Source organism: Aulonocara stuartgranti (assembly GCF_965226115.1).
Source record: "Aulonocara stuartgranti genome assembly, chromosome: 7".
Classification (NCBI taxonomy): domain Eukaryota; kingdom Metazoa; phylum Chordata; class Actinopteri; order Cichliformes; family Cichlidae; genus Aulonocara; species Aulonocara stuartgranti.
The window spans coordinates 25509258-25532562 of record NC_138945.1 but is presented as its reverse complement, the minus strand read 5'-3'; the positions used below and the strand labels follow the sequence as shown (position 1 = coordinate 25532562).

Genomic DNA, 23305 nt, shown 5'->3' with positions numbered 1-23305 from the left:
TCGAGCCAGTGACTGATTGTGTATGCATTTTTCTTTTTTAGTATTATTTTTTTAAGATTATAATTTAATGTCAGAACTCGAAAATGAAATTTCATTGTCAGACTTAGAGAATAAAACTATTTTTGCATGGAACAAAGAACAAACCAGTAATGGAGAGGATAAAGAGAACTCTGAGGATGTAGAGCATGAGAGATGACTGTCTGCCAAAGGCTAAAAGATCAGGAATAATCCCTCTTGGGACCATGACCATGAAGCACTGGTTTGGATCAGGAATTTAAAGAAGCCCCCCGAGGCTTCATCTTGCACAACTGCAGTATTGTTTGTCTGACCTTATACAGTGACTTAAGACTGTGAATGACTTGTTTTATAGCATTTTAAGAGCTTTACTATTACAAAATGCCAGATTCAGTGCAACAAATTTGATACAATCACTTACTCTATACTCTATTTTCTATAAGGACTGTTAAACATATGGAAACTGATAAAATGCACATGTGGAATTTCCTTTGCCTGTTGCATTTTTTTTTTATAAAAAGAAGGGATTCAGCAGGAGTATCAGTATGTGAGAGCAAATATTTATTTCAACTGGATTCTGGTAAGCACAACAATGTCTGGGTTTCATTTCTGCACAGTTGAATATAGTAACAGAGAATTCTCATTTGCACGTTTGTGGCAAAAAAATACAATAAAATGAATCATTTGTGTTTGAGGTGGTTTGCAGTACATGCTCTCTAATGTCAGGCGAACACTCATGCTCATCTGGTAATCACAGCACGTTGTTTCATGTGCAGAAATGAAAGTTGAAATATCATGCAAAGAAACATTGTTTTCTCAGGTGATTTTGGTGAATCCTGTACATTTCTCTGCATGAAACAGCTTGACTGGAAACTCAATAGTGTCCATCAGTTAGCAGTAGAAAGTGTCAAAACACCCAGTTTTTCCTTTTTAGGATAAATGAAATTGTTCAGGGACAGACGTTTGTAGTGGGAAGCTCTATACAGCATTATTGGTCCACCTTTCTCTGCAGAAACTAGATGACGTTCTCAAACAGCTGCATAGAAGCCATTATATTTTCATCCTGTTATGGAAACAATAGTTATACAAGTAATATAGTGTATAAATTTGGCCAATCATCATGTGGCAAAATCTTTAGATTTACATAAGGATTTACCTTTTGGCAGGTTTCTATGAATTCATCTATTGTCACCACTCCATCTCTGTTACGGTCCATTTTCTGATCCATATTAAAGAAACAAAGTGGATAACATGAGGTAAAATAACAGGTTCTTTCTTTCTTTCAGTTTATTTATCATTCATTTCTTTCATGAATGAGTAACTGAAAAAAAGTGTACACCCCTGTAGCCTGTCACAGTAACAAATAAAATGTGGCACTGGGTAGTAATTGGTAAATGGACTGGTTCTTATAGTACTTTTCTACTCGAGCACTCAGTGCTTCAATACAATATCTGGATGTACTAATGTACATTCACCGCATACTTTATTAGGTCCTCTGTTAAACTGCACACTAACACAAGGATCTGATCAGCCAGTTAAATGTCACAAACTCAATATAATTAAGTGACTTTGAGCATGGCAACTTTGTCGGTGCCAAATTTTAAAAACGGCTGATCAAACTGGGATTTTGCCCACACACTGATTTTTAGGGTTTACAGATAATGGTTGAAAAAAGTGAAACTATCCAGTGAGCAGCAGTTCTCTGGGAAAAAAGGACTTGTTGCTTTCAGAGGTCAGAAGAGAGTGGTTAGATACAAGGAAACAGCAACTGAAATAACTACTTATTACAACCAAGGTATGCAGAACAGCATCTCTGAATGGGAGATGAGGCCTGATTTCTTCTCTAGGGTGAAAATTGACTGAAGTAAACAACATGAGAGCATGGATCCCCCATCCTCCTGTGAGCAGTGGCGGTGGGAGTGTGGGGGTTTCTGGATTAAGTACCTGGAAGAACTTCTCCACATGTTCACCTGGGGAATCGTCTCGTACGCTGGGTAAAGTATACCTGCCCATCATGTCATAAATGGAGGTCATGATAGCCATCATTTCCTGCAGGAAAAAAGACAGACATCATAAAAGTGCAACAGATTTGGATTTTATTTATTTATTTTTTATCATTGTACCTCTTTTGTAATGTAGCCATCCTTGTTGATGTCATATAGATTAAATGCCCAGCGAAGTTTCTCCGTAACTGAGCCTCGAAGTAACACAGACAGACCTAGAACAAAGTCCTGTAAATGCAATCCATTGTTTAATTTCTTTTAAGCTTTTTATAAATGAAAACCTTTAAAATTGCAGCCCCTGCTGTACTCACCTCAAACCGGATGGAGCCATTTCTGTCCATGTCAAAAGCATTAAACAAGAAATGTGCATATGTAGTTGCATCTGAGAGAAAATAATGAAAAGCAAGAAATGACCATTGTTAATTGCAATGCATGTTTAGCACGGAATATTAACTGTAATCAACTGTGGTCTTTTTAAAAAAATTAATCTAGAGGGAGTGAGAAAAATTTACTTAATTACTTAATGTTGCTATGGCAACTTTACAAAGAAACAGCATCTAGCAAATATAAACTGCACCTTTAAAATATCCAGTATCAAGTATCATGCTTATTATAATTTTTATTATCAAGTTGCATAATGTACCTCCTTGAGGGAAGAACTGTGAGTAAATGCTCTTGAATGTTTCTTCATCCACTAGCCCACTGGGACACTCCTATTGAAAGGTAAACAATAGAAAAACAAGTCAGTGAAAGAAAAGAGTGTTTAACTCTGCTAATGAACAGTTAGGAGTCATTAACACATATGGACTTAGTGTATACCAGTTAAGAAGTACAGAATATTAACAACATTAAAGGTGAGACACTAAAAGTGAATCAGGAAATTGCTGGGACATCCAATCCTGGAAAGATTGGGACTTGTCTTGAATACTTCCCACTTATAGAAAATAGTTCTTACAGCTGAATAATCGACTTCAAATTGACTGTAATTAGTGATACAAGCCTTCACAGATTGATGGGCAGCAACACGGTTGTTGTAGAGACCCACCCTTTGGCACATCCCAGCACACCCACTCACTTCACCAGATGCACCTTGTTTAGTTCTCTCACCTTTGATTGGGTGTGGTGCTTGTCCTCGATTGCAATCACCTGTCACACATTATATGTCACACATTATATAAGGACTGCATTCACTTTTGGCTCACTCTTTCTTCACTTCCACACGGGGCGGCAGCTGAGGTGAGGTTCTATTTGGGTTTTATTTTTATGTATTGTTTAAGGGAATGAGTAACTTAAATCTGTTTCCCTGTTTTCTTTCAGCTGTGGCAGTCCATGTGTGTCTTTGTTTCCTTCCTTCTTTGCCTTATTTATTTGAGAATAACAGGAGAACCCTGAGAATAATTCTGAATTAGATGGCTGCTTTTTCTTATTCTAACCGGATGAGCCCATGATGCTGATTGCTTCAGCCCTGAACCTACCTTCCTTCAAAACAACGGTCCTTGGTCTAAGGAGCTTGGAAAGAACTGAAGAAACTTCTTCACTTCTAGAACTGAAGAAGTTTCTTGGTGAAACGTCTTTAAGCAACTTAAAGAAGTCCAGACGCTTTTTTTCCAAGCTCCTTAGACTATGATGACCTGGATAACAGAAAAACCTTCACAGACAACATGGCCCTTGCTTCTCTAAGATGATGATGTCATTCCTCATCGGCTTTGTGTCCCCTGTTGCATTGTCTTAAGGAAAAAACTTAAGGAAATCTTATTTGAGACCTTATAAGATCATCGTTTACTCAAAGAATTGATTTGTCATAAAACAACGCAACAATTGTAGTAACACTGATACATGTGTGGAAAATACCTTGCTTGTGCTGGGAAAAGAGAGTGCAATAAACTACACAGGAATGAAGCAAAAACTTTGATTTCATTTGGCAAAAAAAGTGTGGAAACCGGTTTTAGTGCGAAATGTAATAAAGCTGCAAAAACAACTAAAAAACTCAGATCGAACGATTAACTTTGGTGATTGCTCTGCTCGTTTAGTGTTACCTGGAATTCCAAAGCAAAGTGGAATACAGCACCGGGTATCAACTAATACTCTTGTACTTAATACTACTGTACTTATCCTGCTATGACAAGTCAGAACGTCTGCTGTGAAAACAAATCTGCTTGGTTAGTTAAAATCATCTTCTTGATATCATCATTAAAGATTTGTTTATGCTGGACATTTCTCTGCGCAACTCTTTATGTATCATTAATGCCTCTGAAGACTCTTAAAACATTTTCAGGCTTTTTTTTCTAAGTTTAAAGCTTCTTTGTTTACATCAGCTTGTGGTCTTCTCCTTCCCCTCTTTAATGGAGCTTTGCTTCCTATTACAACCACTTACTGTCGATATCTATTACCCCGTCCTGCAGTGGGTAAAAATATGTGTTAAGTCACTCCCAAGTTTATGCGTGCATGCCGTGGTTGACCAATACGATTTGAGCAATACATGCAGCGGCTCATAAAAAGAAAGAAATTTGCCATCAAAATAAAGATTTCTGCCCTTAGGCACTTGCATGCACACTTATTGTTTACACACACGCATGCACACTTATTGTTTACACACACACACACACACACACACACACACTCATTTTCAATAATCTTCTTGTTCAATTGTACATTTGGAGAGAAACTATTTTACATGATTACACATTTTTTTGTTTGAAAAAAGGGGAAAAATGGTAGTATCTGACTAGGATGCTTCCTCTGCATTCCTCATAGGTGAGTTGCTTTATAGCTGTCCTGCAGAGAGGAAACCCTACGCACACCCAGGAATCACTGGAGAGATTATGTTACTGGGCTGGGTTTCCCCCGTGAAGAGCCTGGGCGAGGGAGGTCTGAGCTTCTCTGCTTAGACAACCCAATAAGATGCAACAAATAGATAGAATTAGGGCTGCCACGATTTGTCGACTAGTCACGATTACGTCGACTATCGAAATCGTCGACGACTGATTTAATAGTCGACGCGTCGTTTGAAGCTTTGTAATATCACAAAAGACGCAGGAATAAGTGGCAGGATTTAAGAGTGCAATAACGGACTGAAACAGAAGATGGCAGCATTGCATGTACAAGGATGTCAGCTACCGCTAAACCCCGAAGAAGAAGAAGAAGAAGAAGCAGCTGTGTCCCAGAATTCATAGCGCGGCCAGCGCAGTTTCCAACAATGGCGGCAGCTAGTTAGTTTTAATGTTACTCTTATTATTCTTTCTGGGTCACAAAATAAACGTTTAACATATTTTCAGGCGAGAATGTAGCTGTGTAAACCTCAAATATCTGCTCAGTTTATCAGGACACCACATATTTTCAAAAGCGCTCCGACGTTTTCGGAGACATCTGTTACCCACTAGCTCGTTAGCGAGCCGGGGGCTAGGTCACTAGCGCCGTGAGAACACCGGACTCCCCGCAAATCGTTTTCAAACCCACCGCCGTCTTTCGCTACTCAGGTTAAATATATATGAGTCACTTAGATAACTTAAAATGTTATTGTTTGGCTTTTTTTTTTAGTATTTTATTTGTTCCTGAGTAAATCAGTTTGTCTGAGATTAAAGTTATAGTTCTTACACAGCTGAATAAATGTCAAGCAGACAACTGATTATCAGAAGTGTGAGATGCTCCAGAATATACTCCAGTGTCCTGTTATATTTTAGATAGCAAGGAGTTTATTAAACTTCACCGAAACAATCTGCAAATTTCATTAAAATTTAATAAACTATCATCTTGTCTTTATTTTTAGTTAGCACAGACCTTAAACACTTAAAGCTGTAAGCTAATGATAGTTATATAAGAGCAGATGCTGCTGGTGCAATAAGCTGTAGTTTTACGTCCAATGGATGATGATCTGATTAGTCGACTAATCGCAAAAATAATCGGTGACTAGTCGACTATCAAAATAATCGTTTGTGGCAGCCCTAGATAGAATATAAAAGTAATTTCCTGTAAGCCTGGGATTTTTAAAGTACCAAATGCGCACATAAAACACTATAATTCCAATCATATGTTTACAGTAGGCTACCTGAAAAGTGGCCTGAGCAACACAGGAGAACTTCTTAAATCACAACTTCTTAAAATGACGCAGTAGTCCCATAACGTGTTAAAAATAGATTCAGTATTCAGTCAGTCTGTGAAGTTTTATGGTTTTATTTGGTTTATTAGTGATTGTCATATCTCTGTTTAAAAGATGCCGGTTTATATTGTAACGGTCATTTTTGTGCCAGTTTCGAGTGCTCTTGTGGTCCAATCCTTGAAGCCAGGATTCAAAACTTTCTGGAAGTCCATGTTGTTGACATTTGATGATTAATAATTACACACAGTTTAGACATAAAAACCTGGTTGTCTATATATGTTTACATGAACTTTTCTTGTACTTTTCATTGTATTGAATATTTTTTTGTAGCATTTATATTCATTTTAATAGAAGGAATGGTTAGAGAGTGCTCCACAGGAAATTAAGTTAAATGGTGTCACTGATGCTTCTTTTTATACAAAGTACATTGAGTTTATGTGTAATGAAGTGTGCTTATATTTTATAATTAAGTAATTACTCTATAATTAATCAATCAAACTGCAACTCGCAATGTCACAAATACATAAAGGATAATAGCAAAACACGTGGTTAGGGAAAGATGCTCCTTTGTGCTAAAATACTGCCAAATAATAAAGAGTAAAACTAATGAATTGCTTCTAAGTATGCTGAGTGTTTTCTTACATTCTTAAAGCCTCTGTAAAGCGACTGCAGCTCCTTCCTGGTGAACTGCGTCTGGGCTTGGAGCTGTTCGAGACCCTCAGGTTGGTGACGCACCATGGAGAGTTCAAGGTCACTGTCACTGCTGTCTGTCACACGAAAAGAGACAAAAAGAGGAAACGAGAGGGTGGAAGGAAAGGGGGAAGAAACAGCAGTAAGACTAGAAAGACAGAAAAAGGAAATCATAGAGGCAAAACATTTACATTTACATCCTATAACTCAAAATGCTCACCATCTTCACAGAAACAGCACAAACATGGAGAGGTTTAAGAGGGAGAGGGACGACAAATAAATGGGTGGAAGCAACGGCGTAAGAAGAATGTTCAACATCGTACAAGTAAAAAAATAAGAAGATGAAACAGAAAGAAAGACGTGGGAGTTGTTTTGAGAGAAAGAGAGAAACTTGTAGCATTGAAGTATTATGCTAAAGTAACACAGCGAGCTCTTCCAGTTCTAGTTGAGCTATTTGGTGCAGTGCTACATTTTTATGAACATTGCATGAAGGAATATTTTTTGCTAAAGGCGTAACAGAAATAATCTTGATAGAAAAAGCTTTTTCTTCTTCATAATTTTGTTTATGAAGAATAACCAGGCAGAAAGTACATGCTGCCATGCTTTTTTTTGGGGCATTTTCAAGGTCGCTGTTGGCATCCTGACGCTTAAATGAAAAGATATTAGACAAGGGTGATTTAAAGCACATTTTTAGGGTTGCAAAAGCAAAAGGAGTTGCACATTTTTAGACAGCCACTGGCATTTAATGCAGTTACACCTGTGTTTGACAAGCTTAAATGCCAACTGTGAGAAAAAAAGCTTGCTTCGTCAGCCTTAAGGACCAAAAAATGTACATACTGCGATTACCAAAAACCAAGAATTTCCAAGAACAGCTGGAATGCAATTACAGTCACATGTAATAATGTGCAGAGGAATACCATTGTAGGTACTCACCATCTTCATGAGAATGCCACAGATATAGCAAGTTGAAGAGGTTGAGAAACAGGGAAGGAGAAATTGATATGACTGTTAAAAAATATTTAGATAGACCAAAATTTTTACCGATACAGAAAATTAAAAGGTAGGTTCAGGGTCGCTGTAAAAACAACACTGTAAGAATTTGTTCATGAAGAGGCCTCATGGTGTCTTTCAAAGTTACTCTTTTTTCATGGATGGACTTCGAGTTTTGTTCAAAAGTCCATGAATTTGTCCCAATAAACACAATAAGTTTTGTCATGAAAAGAGTTACAAGGGGATTAATTAACTGTCAGTACAGGAAAATTCAACTTACTGCATGTGCATGACTATTGTTAACTTTTCCATTTCTATTACGTATATAAAGAAAACCCTGTGAGATATTAAAGGCTATCCTACAAAGATCAATGTTTAATTTCTCTCTTTCTCTGTCTTACCTTCCAGTGACAAAGGGTCGCAAATCCCAAACTGTTTGAGGACAACAATACATAGTCCAATAACAACAATGATAGCAATTATTTCCATGCCCTCCAAAGCCATCGTTGCAATTCATTAGATATAGCTTCTGCAAAAGCCCTTTAAAAAAAAACCCTTTAAAATAACAACTGACATATAACACTTGCTATGGTGCAAGCTCCGCTAGTTGTTAGTTTTCATATGCAAATGGCCAGTGAATGGGGGAAAGAAATAAAAGTGACTGCAGAGCCTTCTTCATTAAAGAAACGGGTTCAAAGTCCATTTTTGCTCCTGCAGGTAGATAAAAAATTCACTGAATCTGAGTTCCCCCAAATTATCCAAAGTTATCCCCAGTTGCAGATGATTCAGTTCTGCTGCGGCTCAGCAGCGTTTCGCATCCTGCTGGATCTTTCCAACTGTCCCATCAACTCAGGGCTCCACCTCCACTTACACTGTCTTGAGCTGTGTGTTTGAGGTTTTGGGCGGATGGGTGGATCACTGTTACTGAAGGGATTCTTCTGCTAATAGTTTCTGATTGGCAATCTGCAATGTCTAAATATGCCCGGTCATGATAAAGATGCAAAATGATATACCAAGCATTGATTCACATCTTCTGATGTTTGGGATATTAACAGCACTCATAAAGAAAACTATTGTGTCCTGTGTGGTGCTGCCTGTGTCTACAGGACTGCTCAGCGATGCACGCACTCAATAATACAGATGAATTCACTCTGATCTCAAAAGCAGTTAGACCACTGTGATTGTAAAAACTGTCTTTTATGACATTGCAAAAAACAAAACAAAAGCTGAAATGAACTATTGCTATCCTGCAAAGCTAAACTGACAACACAGATATATATATTTTATAAATAATGTATGTAACAGTATTTATATATACTTTTTGAGTTTTTTATGATTATGCTCTATTGTAAAGATCATTGGGATAGTTCACAACTGATGAGTCTGCACAACATAATGGACTCAATGTAAGTAGGAAAGAGGGGTGGAAAGCAAATCAATTGTGCAGAGGAACAATATTGGTCTGTGAGCAGGCAGAGGATGTATGCCAGATATGCATTTCGATGGTCAGGGAGGGTTTATGTAAGTTAGAGAGTTTAAATGGACCTAATGAACGGGGATAGTTCCCTGCCAAAAATACAAGAAATATCAATAGTAGAGCTGCCGAGCTCCTCAAATGTACATTTGGAGGATGTAATTTAGACTGAGACCTGATGTCGTTGTGCATTATGAAAATGTATGGGTTTTTTGTAAAAAGGTGTCTATCAGCTCATTTTCTGAAAAAAAGGCTTCTGTTTATTTGATTAGGACATTATATATGGCATAATCAAATACATTGTATTCATTTATTTTAGTAAATTTAGACCTACTTCATAATATGTGTCTACACTGAAACAAATTGCTGTAAAAATACAATATATTTTGTACAGCAATACACCACTTTTTGTAAATACAGCCATATACTGCAAATGCTGATGTAGAAAATATTAACAGCAGTCATTTCTATTATTGTAGCAGCTCAAGAAGATGGTCTATGAAGGCAAACTTTTATGAGTTCAAACTCTGATTCCAAATTGAGTTCACACATGATGATTCCTATATTGGTCACCAGCATGACCTGTATTTTTTCCATAATTTTTTGGCTTTTTGCAGTGAAGAGTAACTAGGAAAGTGGGTAAACATGCCCATCAAAGGGCCTCAGGTCAGAGTCAAACCTGCGCTGTTGCATTTAGCTTTGAAGCATATGGTTGCCTGCTTAAACTATTAGCTAGGTTTTGCATCTTTTTTTGTTTACATTATTATCATCAAAAATAATATCTATGTTTAGCACAACAGCTCATTAAAACTTTAATTCTGATTGCCAATTGGGGTCTGTGTGATCCTTGCTGTTATTATTTTTTATTTCATAATAAAAGTCTCATGGTTGTGACACCCTGACATTTGAGAAGATACAAATTTCTGGACATTGACAAAAAAATAGTACTTTAAAATACTCTGCAGTATACTAAAAAGTGTATATTTTATACATTATAGCACTGTTATAGTTACTGTTACTGTTTTTCACAGTAAGAAACTGTTATTGTAGAGTACAGATGTAAAATGACCGTTTAATCCTGTAAAATCTCAGTGATTGTAGTTTCCTGTCATTTAACAATGAAATTTACTACATTGTGAGCTCAACTTGGGCTTTTAGTCAGCACTGTAAACTGTAACGTAGAGCAGATGTACTGCCCAGCTAACAAAATGCAGGAACTTGTTATTTCTTTTATGTGGATTTTTTGCAACCTGTCTTTTTTGTGAGATGGACTCAGCCATTATATAAAACATGCAAGATGCATGAGCTCATGAGGGAACCTTCCATAAAAATAATGCATCATTACATTGTTTAATGCACCTTAAGTGCTGATGTATTCCTGTTCTTCTATTAAATACAGACAAGAGTGAGGTGGCTTAAGCTCGCAGAGATGCCGACAGTGCAGCCATCAGTCCCATCATCAGGCTTTAATGACTACACTGAAAGCTACATTACAGCCTGGAGTCTAAGCCATCAATCAAAACTTCTTGTCAAACAATTAAATTAGCTAGCTAGGACATTTTTCCTTGATGCAGGCATGGAGGTCTGGTTTAAGGCACAGGTCTTAATATCTACGCATTCAAATGGTACATTTGGGCTTTCCATTCAGGTTACAGTTGTGTTGCTTTTGAAACTTGAGAGGTCACTTCTATGAATCAGCGGTTCCCAACCCCCGGGCCATGGGCCGGTACCGGTCCGTGAGTCGTTTGGTACTGGGCCGTGAGAGTTGGGGCTTGGGTGTGAAATTGATGGTTTTCAGGGTTTTAATCGGTTGTTAACGTTAATTTTTTTAAAATCGTTTTTAGCGTTAACTCGGTTTCCCTGGGTCTTTTCTAGCGTGTTATGAATGAATCTTCTTTTTCTGGTACCGGTACTGGTTTTATTTTGTTGTATTTATCCATGACACCTTAAAGGCCAGTCTGTGAAAATATTGTGGGACATAAACCGGTCTGTGGTGCAAAAAAGGTTGGAGACCGCTGCTATGAATCACCAAAGAAAACATGAACTATAAAGCTATCATTGTTAGTTCTGTATTTCCATAGTAGGGTATTTTAAGATGTCCTTACCTCATCCTTTTAGAGATGCTATGATTTGGAAAAAGAATAAATGCGTTCACTATTTATCGAGTTATAATGAAATTTGCTAGTTGCCCAATTTAGTTATTAAGCAGAAACAGGGCCAGCAACAGCAACAACGTGAACTATTTTAACTGTATTTTAAGAGTTTCTTCAGATCTTGTGTTTTCATTTTCTTTATTAACATCAAATACAGCAACAAGGAAAGAAAACTCTATACAGATACAGAATATCTGTATTATAAAGTAATGATTTCCAAGATATAATTGAGGGCATTTTTTATTTTAGACTAACAGATTTGTCCCCTCTGGATGGGTGTGATGTACAAGCTGGCCAAGAGCAGGAACAGTGAGCTTGCTGTAGAGTCTTTTCTAAAGGAACTTTCAGCTACTCCCTTATTCTGCAAGTGGATCTACGTGTTTGATTTGGCACAGATCCGCTTCCTGACACAATCCTCCCATTTATCAGGGATTTACACCACTACTAGGCGTACACTAGCTTGGCTGTCGTTTGTATTTCCTCCCAGAATTGAACTGAGGATCTTTCACATGTTGGGGCAGGTGTGTAAAGCTTTATACCATGGAGCCACTAAACTGAGCCTTGTCTAAATGTGACAAGTTATGATTTCATATAGATTTTACCCTGAGCATCATCAAAGTGGAAGACCTTCCAAGTCAGTGTTGCATTTGAAGTGCTCCCACTATAGCACAACAACAACAACAAGACAAACAAAGTCACAATCTCCAGGTTTTTAGTTGCTTTGGAGTTTTTTTGAATTCTTATTTTGAGTTTTCTTTTCATTTCCAATGTTATCCTAACACATTGAACCCTTAAGTGTATCATTTTTGATTTATTTTGACATTTTTTCTGGCTGTTATTTCATCGTTTAGGCTTTAAAGAGTTAAGTCTTTAATTACTGTTGAGATTTTGAGTCCTGTTTAGAGTTGATTATCATATATAGTAATTACTGGTTTTTATATACCTTCAGTTTCTATTGTGAGTTTCTTTCTAATGTGTTTAGTTCCCAAAGGCTTTCCTAGTTGTTCCTTTGTCTGTCTCGCCTTCTGTGTTTTCCCTTGAGTAAGCTAATTTGTGTTTCATTGTTTTCAGTACATTCCCTGTTTTATTCCTATAGTTAGCTTCGTGAGGTGGGTTTTACTTCCTGAATGTCTGCACTGATGTCTCATTCCAACTTTTGTCTAATCAGCCCTTTAATATGTGCAAAAACAGTCCAGTCTTCCCTGTGTCCTTTGTTAAGAGGTCTGCTATCCTCTGTACTTGTCCTCTTTCCTTGTATCCATTTAGATTTTGTTTTTGTTTTTTTCCTTCTGTTGATGTTTCACTATTTGTTTTATCATCAACCTAAAGAAAGTGTCTCCCCTTTTGTAAGTCAGCTTGCCTCCCGTGTTTGGGTCCTAACTTTACACAATATGACAAACAGACAAATTATAGATAATGCAAACATTAATTAAACATTAATTTAATGAAATACTTAATGACAGAATGATATCGATAAGTCTGTTAACTCACAGTTTGCATTTTTTCCAGCTTTCTTTCCGGTCTTCAAATAGGCTCAGTTTCATTAATATAGCAGCTCTGTTCCAGTCTTACAGGAAAATGTTTAAAGTGGACACACTTTATACTAAAAGTGTTGTTGAAGTGTGCACACTGCTTTTCCTCTCACACATGCTGCTTTGTCAGCAGTAGCTGTATTGCTTTCAGTCTGTATAATGTTTTCAACCGCTTCATATTTTCCCGGTGCTCAGTTCTATTATCTTTTGTGAAATCAACCACACTGCTGCCAGTTCACTTATCCTTAACTGTGATTCATTGGATGCTGCCAGGGACACTCCTTTCATGTAAGCATGCAGGGAAAACCCTGGAATAGGCTGATAACCAGTGTCCTGTTACTGCTTATCCTGATCGTCAGTCTTAAGGTAAGTGAGTCCAGATTACAGAAAGATTCCCTGGGTGGTGAATTGGCTGTGTAGTACAGACCTACATCGCATCTGTTTTTTAGTTCATTTTAATGCATTTCATTTGATGCAGATGAATCTCCTCTTTCATAGACTCTTCCATTCACTGTACAACCGCACAGTATGAATGTCAGTGCAGCCCATCAGCTACTGTAGACAGAGAGTGGTGTGTGTGAAATTCAGGTGCTGTAATCTCCACACGCCAGTAGATGGTGATAGTGTTGTAATAAAGTGCAGAGATTGTGGAGGAGCTTTAACAAACCTTTAAATTTCTCTGTATAACCGTTCAAAAAGCTAAAAATAATCTAATTCTAATTTTTGCTGTTCTCTGCTTTAGGTGCAAAATAGTGCTACCAGAAATATACTGGATGAGTTAAGATTAGCACACACATTCCCTTTCTGGTGTTAAACATGAGATGGAATGCATTATTATAGATAAAAACAATATTTACACAATAATGGTACTCTTATAAGTGCAAAATATTGTGTTTGCCAAAAAGTATTTGCCCTCTTGTCTTCCTGTCCAAGACATATTGCCATCTGTCTGCTGGCAGAGAGACAAGTCAGCAGAAAATGAGTCTGGATGACAGGAGCGGGTCGTTTCTAGAAACCGCAGAGGACAATTTCCATTAACCTCATTCTATATTTCTTCCGCTAAAACAAGTGAAATGTGAGAAATGGAAAGAAAATCAAGACAGAATGTGAAATTGTTCGGATGGATTGGGAAAAAAAATGTCTGCACTGAAGGTATATGTCAATAATTTACATAAACCAAGAAAAGAGGGCAGATGCTGGAAGACTCTGTGGCATTCATTTTTAAAAACGTGCCACTTTTCACTTCTCAGGGAGTCAGACAAAGAATGGCAACAGTCTGTCTGTGTGTGTTTGAGAGAGAACGAATGACAAAGGAGGGTAAAAATATAAAAACTCAAGAGTGAAAGCCTCCACAATGCACTCATTGACTGGTTTTTAGCTGAAAAAAGGTTTACATAATAAAGAATGTAATACTTATAAGGTAAATCTATACTGCACATATGAATATGTTTAAAATCAATGTATTGTGTAATACATGACAGCGGACATGCACTCTTCCTATATTAATCCTGCGTTTCTCTTCCTCCACCCTGCTGTCACAGACAATCAACAATTTCCACTGAGGGTATTAGCGTGGTGCTGCAGCCTTCTTTGTGCTTCTACCTGGGCCCTGCTGTGTGGTGCTGGCAATTATCCACTTCACAAGGCAGCACTTCATCAGAGATTTACGCGAGAGCCGTGGTCTCTGCCACTTTGAGCCCTCCGTCTGACCGCCCGGGTTTGGCTCTTTCCCATTGGCATCCGGCAGCAGACCGCCATCGACCGCCTTCTCATCTGCCTGAAGACAGAAAGAAACTGTCCTCTGAGAGAGAAAAGAGAAGCAGACACACCTGATTTTAAAGAACTAGCCACGCTTTAAATCAGGGGAATAAAACAAAAGCCCCTCTCTGTAAGTGGATGTAAATATACCAGGTGTAATTATTTCAGGCTGTAAAACAGAGTCACTGCTAACTGTGGCGTGTCTCTTTACACTGAATTAATTCTTTAATATTTTGGTATTTTAGTCACAAATTAGATTTTAGAGAAGGTATTTCTCATTGTTAATAAAATTACAGTTCTGCAGATCTTTTTTTTTTTTTTGATGTTGCATGGTTTAGCTCAGTAAGGCTGATTTAGTTCTCTTCAATGCCATTAACAGCTGAAAATGACTAAATCCATACAAACACAGTCAGCAATTAGCCAGTGAGAAATAGCTGAACATTTACCAGCTAACAAACCAGATTTTCCCCGTGGAGATGAACACCAAAGATTTTAAACAAAAATCAATATCTGACCCACATTTATCAAGTGGACACAAATGAATGTTAATGTGTTGCTTAAAGCAGGTTTAATGATTTTATCCACTTCACCAGAGCCTAAAAAACCTCACCAATATACTCAGAGCTCTTCTCTTTTGGAGTGTATTGTCTCGATGTCTAGGATGTTGTCTACAATGGTTAATATAGAAGCTGTAACCTAGAGAAATAACAAGCTGGGACTGGCACGTGGCTGAACAGACTTTGGCACACATAAGCAAAGAACTGCGCTGCAGAGAGTGAACAGTGTTAACGAGGAGTAGAACTGATGTGGATGTTTAATAGAATAATGGTGTAGAAATCACAAGCTGCATCCATATTTATATTGTGAAATGAGTCAAAGCAACATTTAGACATTGATTTAATTTGTAATTGATGATCATTTAGTCATTTTAGTCATCAATTAAAAAGACTATTAAAAAGTATTTCTTTATTTATCTGTCCTGTTGTGTGACCCATTTTCGGCCAAGCTTTAGCTATCAGACAGATTACCTCATTTGACTCTACAATGCTTTGGTATACAAAGGAGTTAATGGTCCACTCAATGTCTGCAAGGCGCCGAAATTCTTGTGGGTGCAAAGCAAGCCTGAATCATCATCCCTCCACCATCGTGCTTATAGCTGGTACGAGGTGTTTGTGCTGATGTGCATTATGGCCAAACATCGCCACTTGTTTCAGAAGTCTGGGGATTTGTTTTCAACTTCTCCTGGGAACCCTCTCAAACAAGCAAGACTTGTTCAGTCTTTTCCAAACTGTCAAGGTTAATATAGTAAGCAAAACTAAAACTAAATGTGAAAAAAAAAACTTTTGGTTAACTAAAATAAAAACTAGACTTTGAAAAAAAAAAACTATTTTGTGAACTTGGAAAACCAACTAAAATAAAAATAGAGTGGAAATGCCCTCACTTTTAGTACCTGCTAATTTGACCAAAATGTTATTATAACTTGCCTGATGAGGCTTTAATGGACGTGGTTATTGAGATTTTGGTTATTGAGATGTCTTTAAAAGTGTTTTTATTCTAATACCTGCACTGATTTTTCCTAAATCTGACCTCTGACATGTGCCCGCCATACAATAATAATTAAAATGTAACACAGAAACCAATAAAAACTGAACTGAACTGAAAACAAAAAGTCAAAAAGAAATAAAAAAAGAACAATTATATAGAAATTATAACATTATAATAACTCTGTTATCTGCACTCTCATGAACTTTTCACATGCTAAGTCCTGTAGAATCTGGGCGTCATGTCCAGATTTGATTCTTTTTTGCAGTTTCTTTGAGCATTGCACAGTCTGACCTGTCATCTTGAATGTTTTTCACTTGTGAATAATCTTTTTCACTGTATAAAGTTGGAATTCTGTGTTAATGGCCCCATAAGTCTTCCCAGATTGATGAGCAGTGACAGTTGCTTCTCCAAGGTCATAGCTGATGCACTGACATTAACACACCTGAATGCTTCAGGCCAGCAAACTGCAGACAATTTCTATGTTTTTAGAAGTGACCTTAACTTTTTTTCACATGATGGATTTAGAAATGTGCTTTCTGAAAGAAATGAAAAAGGTCTCCGGTGACAGGAGCGCTTCTGGGAACAATAGCACAAAAGCTCTCATGTTACCACCACATTATATCATCACGACTCACATATTCAGTGTTTCTGTATCAGCAATGTAATTCACATCTCTGATTTTAAGCAGCACAAATGATGTACTGTGAAACAATATAAGAGTAGTGCTTTTTTTTGGCTTTGTCTCTTTTGTTGCTTTTTATTCTGAATGAGGTCTTTGGGCACAATCTCCCAACCTATCAGTGCTACTGTACCACGTGATGTTTAGAAGTTTCTTCTCCTTTCCTTTTAACTCTCTGCACACTGCATGAATAATGCAGCCATTAGATCTTATTGTTTAGAGGATATTTAGATGAAAGTATTAAGAGTGTTGTAGGAAACAACTGTCTGGGGAGTTCCTCTGTCCCCTATTTGAATATGGAAGGATGCTAAATCATCTTAGCATCAATGCTGTTGCTCAATAATTCACACTGCTTAAAACTTCATCAATAAAAGATCAGAGTGGACAGCCGTGGTGAGGTGAAGGATGACTAAGAATATAAGGAGTGATAGTAGAATACACACATAGCCTACATACACACAGGCATGTTGTATGCATCTGTGCCAGTCACACGCTCACATTTAAAAATGCATGACTACACATTTAGCAGTCTCATACATAAATGCAGCGTATAGCCTTCAGGCGCGTCGAAAACGGTCTCCTCTGACCTGAAATCTGATTTTACTTCACCCGAATCAAAATAAATTCAACAATCAAATACATGTCATTGGAATTTATACATTTATTTACCTTTAAAGGGTAAATAAAACAAAATTAGACAAAATGATGTGTAAAGAACTCACATGCTGCTCTAGCAGATCCAAAAGGAGGTTATTTTGGGTCTTCACATGCGGGGAGCTGCATTATTAAAAGAGAGATGCTCCGTGCGATCTACCTCGTCGTGAACTCTCTGGGCACCCGACCCCCACTGAGCGTCACATATGTTACCTTTTTGCATGCACACACACCTGCATGCAGGCATGAGCTCACACATAGTGTTGTGTCGTGTTTTTGGTATCTTCAAGACTGCCTTGCAGTTCTGCTGCATGCATATGTTTTTGCCCTGTGTTTGAGCTCAGTCATGAACAACAAAGGAGTATTCCTGTTAGCATTCTCCTTGAGGGCAGGATAGTAAGCTTCTAAGTTTTAAATAGCCAGTTGGTGGAAGGAAACAAATCTCATTTAGAATGTACTTAAATAATGAAAGGTACTCTTTTCTAGTAAATTTACAATTCTAGGTGAACTACTTCGGGTTTTGCTCCACCAGAGTACTCCAAATCTCTAGATATAAAAATGATTAATAAATAAACAATAAGGAGCAAAAAAATAACATATAATCAGCTGCAACATGTTTGAGGAAACATAAAACATCTATAACTGAAGAAAAAATTTACATCTGCATAGTCTTATAATGCAGATGTGTTATAAGTTATGGTCGGTTACAGTTTCAAAGGGCTTATTTCACCTTTAATACTTCATGTGTGGTTTTCAGATAATACCAAGGTATTAGTTACTCCATAAGTTGGAATATTGATTTTGGAGTACTGTAAAAGGAGCATTGATGGATCTCTGTATCGTTAAAATATCACAAAATCATATGGTCCAGTCCTCTTTCTTTCAAATGTTCAGTTGTGAGACTTTTTAGCGCTGATAAATAACCAGAAGGTCAGAGCATGTGCGCTAGGGCAGGTAAGACACTGCAGGAGCGTTATTGTGATTAATCGTCTGTATTCTGGGTAAATCGTATTCAGCAATGACAGAAAGTAACAGTCAAAGTGATAAATGCTCATCCTACCTGCATTGCGTCTGGATTTCACTTGCTGTTTTGAGGAAAAAAAATCGCTGCAACCTTCGTCTGCGCTCCTCAGATGAGACCCCGGGCGAGCTGCAGCCGCTTGCAGACACAGAGAGACATCAGCTATTTAGAGGAGGAGGAGCAGAGCTGCTCAGAGTCCTGCGCTCACAAGCTGAGCCGAACATGAACACTATACAGTTGTGATCATCACATCCAGCGTCGCAGGACAACACCTCTGAAGAAAAATGACAGAGTCATTGATCTAAGGGAAGAGTCGTGATCTTCAGCAGATACTGAAAAGTGCCAGTGCTCGTCTCAACAAGTGAACAATTTATAGAGCTGCAGAGGCAGGGAGGTGTGGATGAGCTGTTTACATTGTGACAAATGTTATTAGAAGTACCAGACACATTATAACCTGCAGCACTGGCGTGCGAGTCCCGGCCCAGTCTGCGTGCCTCTCTGAGGAAATTAAAAAAATATTGCTGTGTTGTCTGTAAGCTCCTGCTCAGATATCATAATGAAAAGATTATTATATACAGACATTCATCTATAAGGGCTTCTAAGGATTTCTCACTTGTAATTAGAGTTTGGTTTTGGGGGAAATGTCTGCTGTATGAGGAAAAATATTTCACATTCAGTTTCAGAGGATGAAAGGAATCATAATGCACTATGTAGAAAAGAGCATCTACATCTGACATTGAATAATTATAATTTTAGTTACTTGGAGGGATCATTTTGATCATTCTAGACCTGTAAATAGAAATATTATGATATTTGAGTGCTCATTGATTACATTTCTTCTTGTCAAATGATGTCAGGTCATAGAAAAAAAGGCTGCAGACATTAATGCTCAGTGTGCAGGTTTCTAGCTGAAAACACATTATGGTAAAACATTCCTTAATTTTGACATTGAAATGTAAAATGATAGCTCCGTTCCCTGCACGAGTTTCTATCTATGGCATGGTATGAACTTGAAAGGTAAATGAATACAAGTACAGGAAGCTTCCTAAAATATACTCTGATACCGCATCTGTTAAAGTACTTCATCTGAAATTCTCTGAAAGTCAGACTGATGAACACACACACACACACACATACACACACACATGCACGCACGCACACACACACACACACACACACGCACGCACACATCTGCTGTTGTTTTTGGGGATTGCCTTATGCGCACCACCTTAAATTTTAAACTGAACAATTATTATGTGATTTAACTATGCGTGGAAATATATCATTGTCAAGGTCTACTATCAAGAAATGCCTTACATTTGCACAATGACGGGAACTAGCCCACTGAATCAATGAGCTTTGATTAGTGATTGTTGATCAGTGGTCATGACAATTTGCATGTTAATGATCAAGGAACTGACCTCCCAGCCCATTGTTCACTGGGCTTCATTGGACACATATGGCTACCAGTGGAACTCGGTCACTAGTGTTTATTGATGACACAATTGCTGATAGAAGTAACAGGATGAAGTCTGAAGTGTACTCTGCTATAAGCGGCTCAGATTCAACCAAATGTTGCAACAGCGACCCAAAGCAACCCAAGAGTTTCTCAAGGCAATGATCAGGTGGCAACCACCTGATCTCAACATGGTTTAACCTACCTTTTAGTTACTGAAGACAAAACTGAGGGCAGCAAGACCCGCAAAGAAGCAGCGACTGAAAGTGGCCTGGCAGAAGGTGACAAGGCCAGAAACACGGCAGTTGGTGATGTCCATGAGTTCTGGGTAGAATTCTGGTATTCCCTACACCCTGGAGATAAAGGAAGGGAAAGGCGGAGAGAGCAAGAGCAAAAAAGGGAAGACAATGACAGATTAGCCGGTTAGCTTTACAAATAACTGTTCATTCAGAACTGGAAGGTATGTTGATTTTAATGACACATGTCTTTGTTGTTGCAATTGAAGATAGAGCTGGTCAGTAATATTACAAACTGGAAACCACTAGCATTTAGTGGCGAGTGGGCAGGCGGGTGAGGGAAGGGCCTTTTGTCTTACAGGAAAACATCCCAGCCTGCATCCACACAGTTCATCACTCTGCAGGTAAGGAAAGGGGGAGAGACAGTGAGAGTGGAGAGAGACAGAAAGACAAGGCTAAAAGACAAGGCGTCTGGCAGCACCATAACATTTTTATACAGAGAATTAATGTTTTTAGAAGTCGGAGATTGTTCTCATGGTATCCAAAAACAATAAAAAAGTAAGTATACACCATGCGTCAAAGAAACACAGTTTATCAACGCACAGTGGGAAAACTATCTCATAAATCGTTTTGAACGCAGTGATTCTGTGGCTGCTGTTTCACGTTTTACATGCACAAGTAGTGATACGTCCAGTGAAGTAAACCCTGCAAAGAAAAACCCAGGTCGCATATGCTGCATGTGCTGCATTAGTTATGATGTTCAATGGCTGGAAAGAGAAGAAAGCCAGTATGATATGAAACTTTTATCTGCTCTATTCCACATTCATGATGAGGCTTTGGTGGAAAAAATAATAAAATGATGGCACTGAGTGTAATTAACCTTCAGGAGTCACTAATAAAAAAAATGTCCATGACAACATCTTTCAAGCTGCTCGGGGATGCCGGCACATAATTAACACAGGGGAGGGGTTAAGGGTTGTTGAGTTAATTAAGATGTTGAAATGCCTCAACGTTACGGTTCCTGGAAGACTCGTGGGTCAAAAAATTTGAGTGGGGTGAATGAAGAAGTTCTATACGGTGGCCCCTAGAGACAAAGCACGTACAAACTCCAAAACACTTGCAAACTCCAAAACACATGCAAATTCCAAAACACATGCAAACTCCAAAACACTTGCAAACTAAAGAACACATGCAAACTCCAAAACACTTGCAAACTAAAAAACACATGCAAATTCCAAAACACGTACAAACTGCAAAACACGTACAAACTCCAAAACACTTGCAAACTAAAAAACACATGCAAATTCCAAAACACGTACAAATTCCAAAACACTTGCAAACTAAAAAACACATGCAAATTCCAAAACACGTACAAATTCCAAAACACTTGCAAAATCCAAAACACATGCAAACTAAAAAACACATGCAAATTCCAAAACACGTACAAACTCCAAAACACTTGCAAACTAAAAAACACATGCAAATTCCAAAACACGTACAAATTCCAAAACACTTGCAAAATCCAAAACACTTGCAAACTTGAAAACACATGCAAATTCCAAAACACAACGGACGCTAGGGGCAGTGTTGAGCTCGATTTGCAAAATAAACGGCAAGTTTGTCTGTATGGGACGGTCTAGTCTCCGTCGCCCTTCCCAGGTTGCCTAGCAACCATGATACTAACCGCTGGAAACGTGTCATACAACTTGGTTTGACAGAAATGAGGGAGAACATATTTTGTTCATTTGTTTGTTTGTTTCTACAAGAGCTTTGTGTGATTTGATAAGTATCTGAGGCTGAGACCACAGGACAGTAAAACATGATTTTTGGGCTTCATTTCTGTACTGAACAGTCATTTAAGATTAGTTAGTAAATAAGAATTAGCTGATGTTGTTCATGAGACTAAAGTCATATCACTTTGGTAATGTAAATATAATATGGCCAATATTATAGTTATTATATTAATCATTATTAGCTATTACAGCAGTGAACATGAACTCTGTGTCAAATACTGAGCTTCAGTACAGATTCAAGTTGCAGTTATTTATATGTCTTATCACCTTAAATCTTCACTCAAAGACAAGTATCTTTGACAGTGCATATATAGGTGTATCATATATAAGAGACAAATGTTGTTCCTTCAGTATGTTGGCATTACTAAATTTGGCTCATTGCTTACATATATTTATAAAAAGAAAATGTACAAGCTGTGATAACTGTTTCTGATAAAATGAAGAGTAGACTGATATATGAAATATTCCTTTATTGGGTGAGAAAATCAGACCATGTCATAACTGCTTTCAGTCATACAGAATAGATATCAGAGCCTTAAACAGGCTGGCTTCTGCTAAATGGGTCAAACTGGGCAGAAAGTATACAAACACATAACATCCTTATAGAATATGATGTAACACTATAGATCAACTTACCTCAGAATATATAAAGCATATAAACAATTACAGCAATATGATGCAACAAACACAGCAGTGCTACTGATCCAAAATACTCAAAGCTTCATAGAACTGGAACAAACATTTATTTTTAGGTCCATTCTGCTGCTGATACATACTTTAGGTTTCTGAACATTAAACTTGTTGCTGCCTTTCATAGTGTGTAACTTGAAGGCCCTGAGTACTTTCTCCCACACTGAAAACACTGGAATGATAAAATTATTTGAACATTACCTAATAAGACTGATTCAGGACAGACAATTAGTTATTTTAAACTTTTCTAGCAGTCCTTCACAAACAGGGAACAGTCTGTCTATTCTCTCCATCTGTCAGCTGCTGCTGGCTCTTCCTCCTCCTCTTCCTCACACACTGCTGAGTTTGTCCTGGTGGATCATCAGATGATGTGCAGCAGTGGGTCCCTCAGTCTGTCCTCACTCTGGACACTTGCAGTTGTCACACATGGAAATCAAATGTGTGATAAGCTGCAGGATTCAAACACAAGTGTGACTTATAAACACATGTTCATACTTTTATTCCACAATCAGAGAGAAAG

The 23305-nt window shown here is 37.8% G+C and overlaps 1 protein-coding gene across 6 annotated transcripts; it reads right to left on the bottom strand.

Annotated features, from left to right (window-relative positions):
• Positions 1 to 563: 563 nt before the first annotated feature.
• Positions 564 to 21661, bottom strand: LOC309709561 (calsenilin-like). 6 transcript variants are annotated; one of them, XM_082538254.1, is made up of 11 exons: positions 20595 to 21660; positions 20272 to 20419; positions 18650 to 18748; positions 14556 to 14754; positions 6757 to 6881; positions 2662 to 2731; positions 2330 to 2400; positions 2139 to 2246; positions 1960 to 2064; positions 1172 to 1234; positions 564 to 1078 (listed from the first exon to the last, which is right to left on the bottom strand). In XM_082538254.1, the coding sequence occupies exons 3-11, from the start codon at positions 18653 to 18655 to the stop codon at positions 1031 to 1033; spliced, it is 795 nt and encodes a 264-aa protein (XP_082394380.1). In that variant the 5' UTR covers positions 18656 to 18748; positions 20272 to 20419; positions 20595 to 21660; the 3' UTR covers positions 564 to 1030. The 6 variants fall into 6 exon arrangements, with proteins under 6 accessions (XP_082394380.1, XP_082394378.1, XP_082394379.1 ...); XM_082538252.1 differs by having other exon boundaries at positions 20599 to 21660; XM_082538253.1 differs by having other exon boundaries at positions 20272 to 20700; positions 21406 to 21660.
• Between the last annotated feature and the right edge of the window lie 1644 nt (positions 21662 to 23305).